Source organism: Trachurus trachurus (assembly GCF_905171665.1).
Source record: "Trachurus trachurus genome assembly, chromosome: 22".
In the NCBI taxonomy this organism is placed as follows: domain Eukaryota; kingdom Metazoa; phylum Chordata; class Actinopteri; order Carangiformes; family Carangidae; genus Trachurus; species Trachurus trachurus.
In genome coordinates, this window is record NC_139907.1 from 16,211,448 (window position 1) to 16,225,384 (window position 13,937).

Here is a 13,937-nt window from a genome sequence, read left to right on the forward strand (position 1 = left end):
GTGCGCGCGTAAGCTGATGGGAAATGTAGTCTGAAAACACTTTGCTTTCCAAAACTCCTAATTGTCCCTTTAAGTTAGTACATGGCATACAATTTGATTCAGTCTTTAACTCTTTGAAAAGTGTTTATGTTTCAAACATTTGTAAGCACTTTGTACTTTCATATTGTATGAATTGTATTGTTGTATTTAATTAATTGTACTGAAATACTACAACTGTTGTTAGTGAAACTATGAATTTCATACTTGAATTTGATACTGTTTTGATTTTTAAAAAAGTTTATGTATTGCAAAATTTGTACTGTTTTTCTGTGTATGTTTTTAAATAAAGAATTTGAATTTACTGCATATCACTGTAAATATTTTTTATTTTACAGTAATCTACAGGCCACTGCAGTTCAATAATATACATCAATATTTTCAGTAATACATTTCTTACTGTAAAACGGTATAACAGTAAGGATAATTTACTGGCAGCACCGTTGCCTGCTTAATACTGTAGTTTTCATTTACAGTAACATATTGGCAGCACCGTTGCCTGCTTTATACTGTAGTTTTCATTTGCAGTAACATATTGTAGTTTTCATTTACAGTAACATATTGTAGTTTTTGTTTACAGTAACATATTGTAGTTTTCATTTACAGTAACATATTGGCAGCACCGTTGCCTGCTTCATACTGTAGTTTTCATTTACAGTAACATATTGTAGTTTTTGTTTACAGTAACATACTGGCAGCACCGTTGCCTGCTTCATACTGTATTAGCCGTTTACAGTAACTACTGTAACAGTCGTTTACAATAATAAGCAGGCAACGGTGCTGCCAGTATGTTATTGTAAAACAGCAGGAAAAAGGCTAACAGTGTGGGGAAAGGTTGAGACTGAGAAAGAGCTTGTGTCAGAGCCTGGAGGCGCTGCCAGGCATGACTTAGTGCTTCTGTTCTCTTCCCTAAAAGTCACAGCAATAAGAGGAATGTCTTTCTTAATCTGTTCATTACTTTCACTCACTTGGTTGAATGCAGGCACAGAGGTCGTATAGAGTTAAGCATGCTTTTGTTGCTATTTTGATAAGAGCTCTCAGATCACTGGTTTTGTGATCAAAATTGCTGTTGTCACAATTGTGTCCTTCATTTATTTCTGTCATAGGAAGGAGAGTAGCAGTAGGAGAGAGATGGCCCAAGATTTAGAAAGGTTCAGTACAGGTATAGATTGAATCAACATATTTGACATCTTACAGGAAATGGTTGACAGCATTTCTCTAATGTGAACAAATCCCATGTTTTAATGTCTCTTAATAATCTCAAGCTATCCCAGCCTGTCTTCAAACTTTCTTTATGCTGTTTCCTTGTCTGTCCTCCTGTCTGTGGACAAGGTTTTGACCTTTTCTGCATGCAGGGACAGAGAAATAGAGCAAATGTGTAGCCGTTACGCTATGCAAGTCTCAATTTTGGTATTTCCTTTCCTCCTCCAGAGCTCCACAAGATGCCCAAAAGACATTTAATTCTTCATCAAAGAATTAATAGATTAGTTCAAATCTGCCTCAAAACATATTGTCAGGTGCCGTGGGTGGGACTCAAGAGTCTTGCAGCAGAGCAGAGAACTTCCCAATCCCATTTAAAGTCATGGCTCATGGCTGTCAGTCAGTATGTGAACGCAGGTCTGGGCTTCCACTCCTCTCACACTTGAGCTTGTATTAGCTTCCCAAGGCAAGTTTGTGTTGGATTCGCAGACCAGCAGGCTTCTGGTTCCTGCATTAACTTATGCAGTGAACACATCAATTTCATATCTGCACATTGCTCAGCTCTGCAAGGATACTTTCTAGCCTCAGCTTAGCATATTGATGCTCTACTCTACATATCACATACACTGAACTCTGCAGATACAGTCTACCACTAAAGGGTAATCTCTAATATTAGGTTGGCAATTTAGACAAGGATAAATATTAGGGAAAGACAACAGATGTAGTCTTTTTTTTTCACTCTCACATTTCATAAATTTCTAATCTTGTTTAAAGACTTCACCCCGCCACTGTTGCATGAGAAGGAGCGTGGCAGACAAATAGTGAGAGAGGTGAACGAGGTTAGAGACAGAAAGTGAGAGAGAGAGAGAATACAAATCCAGCTTTCTGCTAAGCTCAAACCCCCTGAGTTTAGGGATCACTAGCATTGAGCAAGATCTGCTCCACATATCCAGCATAATCCGTCTGCCACACCATGAACACTTGCTCTTTGACGGAGGAGAGTGTGTGTGTAGTGAGAAATTTGTGTGTGTGTTTTGTAAAGCAGGGTGTTGTAGTATTGGTGTATATACAGTACGTGTCAGAGTGAGGAAGGAGTTATTCTGCCTCAATGGGCCATGTCCTCCTACTGTCTCTTCTTTTTTTAATCTCTTACCTCTTTCTTTTTCGCTTTCAGATCTGGTCACTATGTCAGAATAGTTTTAGGGACTGTATGACAAGTAAAATGATAGATAGTAAAAAATGTTATGTTTTTAATTTGGTCCTCCACAGCATTAATTGTATTTATTTTGACCCCAAACGTGACCTTAAAATCAAAAGGGAAAAGACCAACTTTATATGACACATTCAACTTCCATTGCAACATTCAGCGTAAATGGAAGAATAATCCCTTCAGGAGCCACTGTAGCCTACAAACTGGAGCAATTATTTGTGACAATTTGGGTTCTTTGCTCAGAGATGATATCATCCAGGTCAGAGGTTAGTAGGTCAACCTACAGACCCCAGATGTTGATAACAGGTCAGGGAATAGCACTATCTTATCATAACAAAATATTGGTGAAATGAACGAGTTTCGCGGCAGATAATGTGTTATTTAGAGGCTGCACTTCGCTGCCCTGCAGTGTACTCGCATTATATGGATATACGCGGCTCTCGGCTGGATCTAATTTCGTCGGAAGGACTCATAATGACACCAAAGTTATCTGGGTGAGTAAATGATCGTATTTTATGCTAGAAATAAGGTCCAGATTGTTAAAAAAAAAAAAAAAAAAACGGAAATTCCCTTTTAAAGGAAATGCTTCTCTGACCGCCCCTCCTAATAATTTGATCACAGTCCCTTAGGAAGTAGGCGAAAAATACAGATGGTCTTTGTTGCAGCATCTGATGGTGCACTCAGTCTGCATCCAGTTTCTGCCTTCATACACCATTGGCTACAGCTTCTCTGCTCATGTATGGTGTGTTTCCATCTGGTGTGTGTATGTGTGTGGATATGTCATGCTCTGTGACAGTGTGAGCATCAATGAGGGGGGGGGGGGGGGGGGGGGGGGGGGCTGGTTCCCATTTGACCTGAGTTTGACCCCAGGAAGGATGTAAGTGATGGGAGGAAGGAAGGGTTTAAAATGTCTGTACAAGGACAGTAGGATCTCATCATGCCTCACACCATGCTTCTCTTTGACCCACACACTCTCTCTTTACGGCCCTACACATATCCACACATTCACCACTCCACCGTTCTCTCTTTAATCCCCCCTGTCAGTCTTTTTGTGACTGTTGTTATGACATGAAAACAAACTCCCTGACATGTTTATCTCCATTTTCCTGCACTGTGAGGGCTTCCCCCTTCCCTGATCCACCTCTGTCTATTTATAGCAGCTAAGCCTCTGACCAGCAGGAGCTGCGAAGGCGGGCAGCTTTTACACCAAGAGTCCATCTCCCTCTCTAATCTGGCCACTTGATTAGCTAATACACCTCCGTCAGCTTGTCCACTGCTCCCTGCAGGTGACACACAGGATTGATGAGTCTTAGTAAAGTAACTTTTTCTCTTTCTCCTCCATCTCTGTCTTTCTTTTTTCTTTTCCATTTCCAATTTCTAACTCAGTTGGTTTTGTAATTTTTCATCCTGCTGACATGTGCTTGATGGATGATTTCAGTCATACTCAGGACAGAATGTCATTTCTAAACTCTGCAATTTCAGGCATGACATTTCCCTCGTCCCTTTCTGTGCATTATATCAGAAAACCCATGCACTTTCTTTCGCTCTCGCAGCTCTCTTGCCTGCCTGTCTGTCTCCGAATCACTAAATCATTTCATTACAAAAAGAAAAGTAATCCTCTGTGTGCCACTTGATTATGATTAGGTCCAGACTTCCATTAGTGAAGCCAGCAGCAGACTGAAGCCAGGTTGTTTAATAAGTGTGACTCACCGGTCTTGGGAGAGAAAGCTCTCCTGAAGTCTCAGTCTGCAGCAGCCGAACAGGCAGCATGGCAGCGCACCACCTGGCCGTGTGCGTTCATGTTATGAAATTAAAACCAGTTGGCAAAGGGCTGCCGAGCTGGGACTGTGCTATCTGCAACCAGTTGGTGGATGGATGTTGCCAGTAGTGATGATATCAGCTCTATTTTTTTGTCTCTGGAAAACAGGGATTGTTGTCATAATGTTGTGACAGGCCGTTTCCTGCAGCCTCTCGCTCCTTTGATCCGTTGGCTTTCTGCAAACACTGGTTGTGGTTTTTCAAAACCTCCCATTGTGGCGACAGCTTAACCTGGCAGCTGAACTTTCCATCAAGTCAATTTAGCTTCATTGTTTGGCTCCTCTGCAGCCACCGGCCGAGTGAAAAGAAAATAGACATCAATCATCGTTTCTTGTCTCATTGTTGTCAAAGTGTGGAGGGATGCTCGAGCTCATGGCGAGACAGCTGGTTTCACGGCATTTTCTCAGAAGGAATCACTTTAACGCAATTTCTCTTTTAGTCCCTCGTATGTGTGCGCATCCTTACATAAGTCTGTGTATGTGCCAGTAGTGAAGGAGTGAGTCAGCTAAAAAAAAGCCAGACGGCTCAGATCAGCACAGGGATGCTGCAGGAGATATTTTATACATGAGGTTGCTGTGCATTGCTCAAAATGTGAGAGAGCTCCTTCCGTGTTGATCAAAAGCATTTCTCCCTGCACTGTTTTAGTCTTTTTACTCCCTCAGTGTTATTGATCCTTATGGGTGATTAGAGAGCAGGGGAGGGGGGTTGAGAGCATGTGTCCAACCTCCAGTGTTCATTATTGATGACTTAGAGGTCAGTGAATGACTGAGAAATGAGGTGGAGATGAAAGCAAGGGTGGGTGTGGTTTTTTTTTTTCTTCTGCAGAGAGCCTGTTTTCTATTTGCTCCTCTCCGAGTCCCTGTGGTTGAAGTGATGGACACGCACTTAAGGAGGTAGAATGACATTGCCTCGCAGAGGAAGGTAATAGGGAGCAGTGTGTCACGATGCATTAGGATGAGCAGATAGATAGGCTCAGGAACCTGTCCAGGATTTGTGACCCAGCCACATATTGACCATATAATGAAACGAGGAGACGGAGAAAGAAAGTGAGGAGGATGCTGAGGAAGACTGACAGAAATGAAGTAATTTAAGCAGCTGGCTGACAGGTGTGAATCACACACGCATGGGAGTGGGAAGAGGGGGGGAATGGTTGGGTACAATGATGTTTTTGGGTGATGGATTTATTGCTGAATGAAGATTGACATCTCGCTGATGCAGCCTGTGTGGACAGACAGAATGTGACCTGAACCCCAGAAAGTGCAGTCGCATCAGGAGCAAATTTAGCCCAATCCACACCGACAATATCAACACTTATTTTCTATATGAAAACAAACACCAAGTTCGAGCTTTCACTGACCTTTTCTGACGTTTCACCCTGCGTGTGAATGTGTGACTGCGTGTCAACTCGCCCTGGAGGTTTGAACCCAGAGAGCAGGGTGACAGACGGAGGATGTTAGCGCAGAACCGGGGTGAATCACAGCCGTGACAGCCAGTCATTGTATCTCAACGACTGATGGTATCATGCTGTCTTTGTGTCGGTGTTGGGAGCAGACCCACAACAGATGCTGAACAGATAATGGAAGCTTTATCTGTGGATATTCACTCTGTGACTCACATTGGCATGTGAATATGAACAAGAAAAGAGTCTCAGGTGAGCATAAAAGATATTAAGATCCAGCTTTATATCGGGGATATGCTTTGTCGTTGCATGTTCGGATGAAGAAGTGAGATTGGCGACGTGCGTAATGAAACAAGAAGGCATTTCCTCTGGGGAGAAATTCAGTGTGTAAGTGAATGTGTTAGTTTATTAACTGAGGCCGACATTTCTCTCATTCTGCTCGTAAGGTCGCTGCTGGGAGAGTAATGTATGAGATGGGTCACCTGCAGTTTTCATCTGACTCCATTTCTCCAAATGGGGAGGGGGGGAGGGTTTATTATGGGATTCTCGCATGGTGGGGAGATGAAAACATTAGACAGTGCATAATACGAAGCGCAGTAGCGGTGTCGCTATCATAAAACTGCAGCCTGTCACACCTGGTGAACCTTGAAGTCTAATTTCACTCCGCAAATGTTTTCCAGCTCTTGTTTTAGTCACGCGGGCAGAGCGAGATGGTTCGATGTGGCAGAGCTGGTCAGTCCGCCACTGCAGTCCAGACTGAAACGTCTCAACAAGTTTTTCATAGATAAGCATGAATTTGTGGTCCCCAGACGACGGAGGCGACTGACTTTGTTGATTCTGTGGCTTTATCTCATCTGCGGCCCCATCAGCATGTTGACATTTGTGGTTTTAGCTGAAATGTCCTCCACAATATAGATTGTAATAACTTTTGTGACCTTTTTATCTGATGCCATTATCAGCTCAAAATGTTAAGTGTCCAGCACCTGGTGATTCCCAGCAGCCTCAGCTTTTCTTTGTCCACATTGAACAGAGATGGTGAAGACTGTGTGGACACAGTTTTGGACTTCGGACGTTGAGTGTGATCCTAACTGGTCCAGCTCAGGTCTGAGTCCAACCTGTGGTGCTAAACCACCATCCCCCCTGTCTCTGTCTCTGTATTCAGAACTAAGGCAGTGATGTTCCTGCTGTGGCTCACTTGTTACTAAATGCTTTCAACTTCAAAGTCACAATTTGTCTTTGAACCAGTGCCAGCCAGGTTCATTTTTTGTTTCCTCAAAGTACTTCTGTTCTGAGTCGTGAGACTTAATCTGCAGTGCGTTTGTTTTATTTGAATGTGTTGTCATTTTCTTTTGAGCTGTCCGGGCCACCGTACAATAATGAATCATGATGAAGGTGTGATTGTTACCCAATGTCGCCCCGAACCTAACCAACTCATTTTGTGCCTAAATCTAAATCTAAACAAACCTTAACCTTTGAGGGAAAAGACACATGATGTCAAATAATGCTGTGTCATTCTAGAGGACATGGACAAATTAAGTATTTCATCATTTAATTTGAAGGATTTCTTGTTTACACCTGTTAACTGTTAGCATGTTAGCAATGTGGCTGTGAGTAGGTGAGCCTGATGATAGCAGCGTTCAGCGTCACAGAGGTACTCGCATGATTGTTTTCTTGAGTCTGCAACAAACTATTAATCACAAAGCAGCAGCAGCAGCAGCAGCAATGCCTGTGACAGTAACTAAAATAAAACGGTACACTGGAGGGTGTGTGTGTGTGTGTTTATAGTTATAGCTGCTCTGTTTCTGTATGAAGTGAAATTGATTGATTCAGCCATTCTGAATCTGTTCATTTCCATTTTCTGTTACAGGCCTCAAGCCTCCCAATGTGGTGCTTAATGCATCAATTTACCATCCTGTCTCTCGGAGGGTCTCCCTGACTAAAACAATTCATAACCAGTAAACAAGAGCGGGATTTAGTTCACTAATGGAATTTGTCCACTAAACAAATCTGTGAAATTGCTTTTCTGGCAAGTTCTGCCAATTAAATGAACGTGGCTTCACTTGACCTCAAGGGACAGGATACCTAAGAACACTTGTGCTGCAAAGGATAAAAAGTATATTTGAGCAAGACTGGCAACGTTGCAATTACCCAGACTCGAGTATCACATTACGTCACAAACTATTTAGTAAAATTAAGTAATTCAGTTAAGTGATTTAAGTGGAAAAGTAGCAGTATGAAGTGTTGTTTAGATTGGCTGAAATTGTTTTTTAATACCAATAATGCTTAATCTACTGTGTGTTATTAATTAGTACAGGGATATTATGGTGCTTAATTTTATTGAATATAGTTTTTTTTCAGTTGAAAACATTTGTTTTAGTAACTGCAGAGGGGGATATTAGGTTTTTAGTGATTTAATGCCTCTTTTTCCAAGTGTATGTTATTGCAGCAGTGATTGAATGGGTCCGTATTTAATTTTCTCTACAAGCAAATATTTGAGGAGCAGCTCTGGTCAGGGAGGCCCCGAGGCCCTCGAGCAGTTGTTGTTTACCTAAGAGAATCAAATGCTCATCACACCACTTTGTCTTCAGATGCACTTCTCGGAGCATTCGAGACATTATTACACTTGATTGTTTGAGAGTGTTATTTACTGAAGTCAAGAGCTTCCCCAGATTTCAATAATGTTAGCAGGCAGTGAGGGTCTAACGCAGATTCACAGGGGGAACGCACAGTGCAGATCTGCCTAATCACCAGATGCCTGCTCTCTAATGCATAATGCATCAGACTGTTATTACAAGTCTGCGGGGAAAACACAGCAGTGATTTACATTAATATTTCATCAAACCTCTGTGACATCAAAGTCTTAATGGAGGAGACCCTGTGTGTGTGTGTGTGTGTGTGTGTGTGTGTGTGTGTGTGTGTGTGTGTGTGTGTGTGTGTGTGTGTGTGTGTGTGTGTGTGTGTGTGTGTGTGTGTGTGTGTGTGTGTGTGTGTGTGTGTGTGTGTGTGTGTGTGTGTGTGTGTGTGTGTGTGTGTGTGTCTGTGTGTGTCTGTGTGTGTGTAAATGTGTGTTATCATTAATGAAGTGGACCCCGGTGGCCGGTGCTTGGCCTCCATCAGGGTGTCAGGTGGAGGGGTGATAATAATGTGTTAAGTTAGTTTAAACTCAAAGAACAGACAGACAGACAGACATTAAAAACAGGCTCATGAATGAAAGGTTCACTAAAGAAGCAGCCTGCTCTTTGAGTTGCACAGGGCGAAGGCTTCAAAGACAAAGACGTTCAGACAAAGAGTCTGAATGTATGAAAGGATTAAAGTGAGCTTGTGTTTTGCTGCGTGTATTCCAGTCTTGGCCTTTCTCTGTCTTTCTCATTTTCCCTCAGTGAAACCTCTGTCAGACTCTGATTCTTCTGGTTCCCATAATTGGAAGAAGAAAACAACCTTGAAAAAAACATGCTCTGAGAAAAGACATTTGAATTTTGATCATACACTCTTAGTTATTAAAAAATCAGAGACAATTCTTTTGGGATTTTTTTTTTTTTTTTTTTTTTTTTACAATTTGGTTTCTTTGTCCCTTCTACATTTTTTATCTGTAGATTTTCATGCAACAGTGAAATATGTCTGTAAAATACTGTAACTGACTTCTCCTAACTTCCTGTCTTATGCTAAAGATACACTAACTGTTCTCTGGGTTAACATTTTAATGTGATATTGGTCTTTTTAAGTCTTGTAAAAAAAATAAAAAATAAAAAGAAATAAGGCACTATAAAGCTTATAATTGAGAGGCATTGATTCAACTTTATGCTCATTTTGGAGACTGTTTGTGGTGGTGTAAACTGAACCTCATTAGTCTCATCCAGGTGTAGCCTATATAGGAAATTGGCCACTGTCCTATTAGCATCTCATGCTGCTGCAAATAAATCCCATCATCCTCTCTGGCACATTGGGGAGAACTAACTGACTCTTGAAGCCACTGTATCTTTAATATAGAAACTGTGTGACATTTTTCCACGCCTCTGACATCGGCTCTCTGCGTCTCCTCAGATGACAGTGCGTCAGCGGCCAGCAGTATGGAGGTGACTGACCGCATCGCCTCCCTGGAGCAGAGGGTCCAGATGCAGGAGGACGAGATCCAGCTGCTGAAGTCGGCTCTGGCCGACGTGGTCCGCAGGCTCAACCTGTCTGAGGAGCAGCAGGCCATGGGCTCACGCAGAGGACCCACCAAAGGTAACATACAATACAGAACAGGAGGTTTTGTGATGAGTTTATGAGCCAGGTCATCTGTTGTATGACAAACAGATGAGACACACTAACACACCCATATTTGGTAGAGCATCCTCTCTGTCCTTTCCCACTGCCCCCTCTCTCTGTCTCTCTCTCTCTTTCTAGATGATGTCTCCTTCAGATCTTGTTTTGTTCCTTTGGCTGACTAGTTGTCGATCTCCTGTACTTTCTTCTCCTGGACTGTGTTGTGGTATTAAATGTATTGTGTGTTACATGTATAGACCCTGCTTTGATGAGAAAGTCTCCCTCAGCAGACAGCAATGTTGGGAAGCCAGGTAGGCCGACTATGTATAGTCCGTCTGCACTAACCAGGCCTGCTGTCGTGTGTACGAGCAAACACATCTCAGTCACTGCCTGCTAGTGTTGTGTTGTAAGTGGTGTAGTTTTTCACCAGGAAACAGAGTGTTACTGTCCGAACTGCACTGCCTGAGGTCAACGCACTGTGATCTGAGATAGAAATAATATAGTTAACCAAGGAAAACACCCCACGTACCTCTTTTTAGTGTTTTCGAGTCAAATAACTCTTTGATTGTATTAAATTATGAATTGTGGGAATAAGTTGCTAGACGCATGTTTAGTTTGTGTATGCAACATTTTTGATAAAGGACAATTCCCCCTAATGAAAAAGGAGCTGTTCTTGATGTATTTTGTTTCATTCCTAATAGAGAAACTGCAGAAAATGCAACGATGTGTTGTCACATGGATATTATACTGTATCAGTAACACATAAATGCAACACAATCCACCACAAACTGCAGCCTTGGGCTCAAAGGCAGACAGAAATGAGAGTGGATTTGTTGCTCTTATCTAACTCTAACTAAGAGAGGGAGTTAGTCAGAGGGAGCTAGTCATTTCCCCAAAATGTCTAAATGTTTCGTTAAGTCAGAGTTAAACCCACAGGTTTAAGGTGAAGTCACTGTTGGAAATGGAGAAAAGGGACCTAAACTAAGTTAAAAAGCAGCACATGATCACAGAATAAGAGAAGTGGAGCGCCACAGTTTGAGTTATGGTTTTGATTGGTTTTCCCTTTTTTTTCTTTCTTATTTTGTAATTTGCCGATTTGCAGCGGAGGAGTATTTTATGATGTGTCTGTTTAATAGCAACTTTACAGCTGATGAAGTCTGCATGTGAGATCATTTGCACTTTGTCCAGTGTTTTATGCACAAATATGCGTTTGTGCCATGAAACAGAAACAAATACAGATTGTGAGCTGCTGCCAGGTTCAGTCTCAGTGACTCTGTGGATGGAGTTTCAGTTTGATTTGGGAGCTGGACGATGATGACTCAGACTCAGAGCTGCTTTCCCTTATTGTTCTCCACTTTGAGCTGCAGGGAGCCAGCAGCCTGCTCGACTCTGCTGAGGCACAGTGATCTGCTGTGGAAAGCTTAACGCAGGCCCACAGTCTGTGTAAAGAGAGTCATGGACACACAGGAACGCACACATTCATCTTCTTTACCATGCTAACAAAATTACAACTTCAGTTTGCCCCTGCTGCGTAATTGCTACATGAAAGATAACAGAGCAAAATGTGTGTGTAGGCCTGAGTGTGCCTGCATGTGTGTGTGTGTGTGTGAGTGGATGTGTGTCTCTGCTGGATGAAACCATGTCTATTAAATATTTATCACTGCAGATGAAGCTGCAGCTTGGATTTGTTATTCTGGGCTTGCCTAACTGGCCTGTGGTGTATGTATGTGTGTGTGTGTCTGGGTGTGTGCGTGTCTGTCTGTCTGCGCGTGTGCACATTTGACGTCTGTATGTGTGCATGCACCTTTTGTGTTATTGGACCCCCTCCTACAATGTGAACATGAAGCATGTACATAGAAAAATGATTGAACCAGAACAATATTCTCAATTGAAATGACTAAATTAAATTAAGCTCATTCATATTTGGATCACAGACTCGACAGACAGTGTATGTGTGTTAACGTGTCTGTTATGTATATGTGTGTATCTCTTTGAACCCCCTCACTGAAGAGCATGGTAGCACTGCAGGGTGAGCATTGGATATATGCATTGTATAATGAATACACAAAATACCTCACCTACAGATAAAATAACAGTGAAGGCTCAATTTTAGTATATTATCAACAGTATCTTTATAATAACTAGGGCTACAACTAACGATTATTTTCATTATTTCATATTATTTCATTTCCCAAACCACAAGATGACGTCCTCAAATGTCTTGTTTTGTCCACAAACCAAAGAGATGTTCAGTTTATTGTCATAAAGGAACAATAAACCAGAAATATTCACATTCAAGAAGCTGAAATCAAAGAATTTTGACTTTTTTTTCTTAAAAAACTACTCAAACTAATTATTCTATTATCAAAATAGTAGTGTATATATAGTATAATAAAATAGTAGTATAATAGATTATTGTTCGATTATTGTTTAATCGATTAATTGTTGCAGCTCTAATACTAACACCCACAGTGGACTGGACACTGTGATTAACTCTGGCTGAGGGGGAGAAACCTTTGACTTTAGAACAAAACCTCCACTTTTGAAATCAGATTATTTTTATTAAGAATATTTATTTTCATTGAAATATAATGTTTCATATGTTTTTTTTGTGATTCTCATTACATTATAATGAACTAAAGAACTAACTAAACAGAGTAACACCACAACACTCCCAGTCTAACTATAGAGTATATTCTTCTTTCTTCTTTAACTGAATTAAGAGATGAACCAATGCATGCTGGGAGACTTTGCACCACACATACCCTCCTTGGACACCACAGTGTGTTAATATAAAATATATTTTATAGATGAATACTTCATCTTAGTTAAATCACAATAATACTATACACCAAGGAATGCAACCTCCCTGACCAGCATGCTGCATCGTCTTCTTCTCTGATGTTACTTTAATGTCACCATGGCAGCTGATGTTGATCACAGCCCAGTACCAAGCGGTTTTTGTTGGTTTGGTTGTTTGTTTGTTTTTCTCAACACGTCCTGCCGTTGTTCTTTTTCTTCCAGCCAGGCCAATGATTGCCACCCTGCCGTTACGGCCCACAGTAAACAACGGGACCATCCTACCAAAGAAAGGCAGCGGCACTCTGCCCTCCCCGTCCGGATCTGGATCCAGGAAGGACACCAACACACCAGCCAGCAAGAGGTGAGGAAACGCAAACTGCAAACACTGCAGCTGAAATAAATCGAGGCGCGAGTGGAAGTTGTTGTGCTCCCTGCCAATTCCTGAAGAAGCCAGGTTGTTTTCATCACAGACATTTAATTTGTCTCGAGACATTTGTTTTGTCAGACCTCAGCCATAAACTGTCACATTTCTGGCTTTTTATCAGCCGAAGCCACTGACATTGAACAAGGCTGATAAACAACAGAGAAACAGTATTGTCTCTGCTTCTCTGCCATGTGTGTGTGTTTCTGTGCTGTGTGTGTGTGTGTTTATACATGAATGGGGAGCACAGGTTATCAATCTTGTCTGTCAGGGGAACAATAGCCTTTTTCCCATGTCTGGATGACATTACCATAATCAGATGAAGCCGAGCAGACAGCGGGGACCAGCTCTAGTCCAAACAGATGTTAACTCTCCTGAGGTGCTGTTTCCTTGTCTTTCCATGTGTGTACTTTTATTTCTCCTTTGGGGATATTGTAAGACATTGAGAGATGATTCTTTTTTAATGATCAGTCTTTCACCTTGAGACTTAGTGGAGAGGACAGTAAAGACATAGCTCCTGCAGATTGGAGTATAACCAGTATGAGGCTGGTGGATAGAAACAAACAGCAGGTGGGACAGTATGAAAGCAGGAAGTGTGATTAGGTCTGCTGTATTTCCTTGTTGTTCCTGCAGTTGGATTGTATTTCTCTGAATGGATTCAAGCTTACAGTAGCTGACTCTTTCTACTAAGGTTTTCTGAAAAGATTTTTGACTTTATGTTCGGTTATAAAGTTATAATACCCACACAGAGGCACACAGAGGACATGACCTCAGCGTCCTAAATGCTTGGGTCTGAGTTTTGACTT

The 13,937-nt window shown here is 41.6% G+C and overlaps 1 protein-coding gene across 7 annotated transcripts in view; it reads left to right on the plus strand.

Moving 5' to 3' along the window:
- Nucleotides 1–13,937, plus strand: part of eml1 (EMAP like 1) — a 42,937-nt gene that overhangs the window by 13,158 nt on the left and 15,842 nt on the right. For 4 of the 7 annotated variants that reach the window (XM_083997985.1, XM_083997988.1, XM_083997989.1 and 1 more), the window contains exons 2-3: nucleotides 9,705–9,887; nucleotides 12,933–13,071. In XM_083997985.1, the coding sequence (XP_083854111.1) occupies nucleotides 9,705–9,887; nucleotides 12,933–13,071 (322 nt within the window). Of the gene's footprint in view, nucleotides 1–9,704; nucleotides 9,888–10,165; nucleotides 10,220–12,932; nucleotides 13,072–13,937 lie in introns of all 7 variants that reach the window. The other 3 variants (XM_083997984.1, XM_083997986.1, XM_083997987.1) reach the window with 1 other exon arrangement.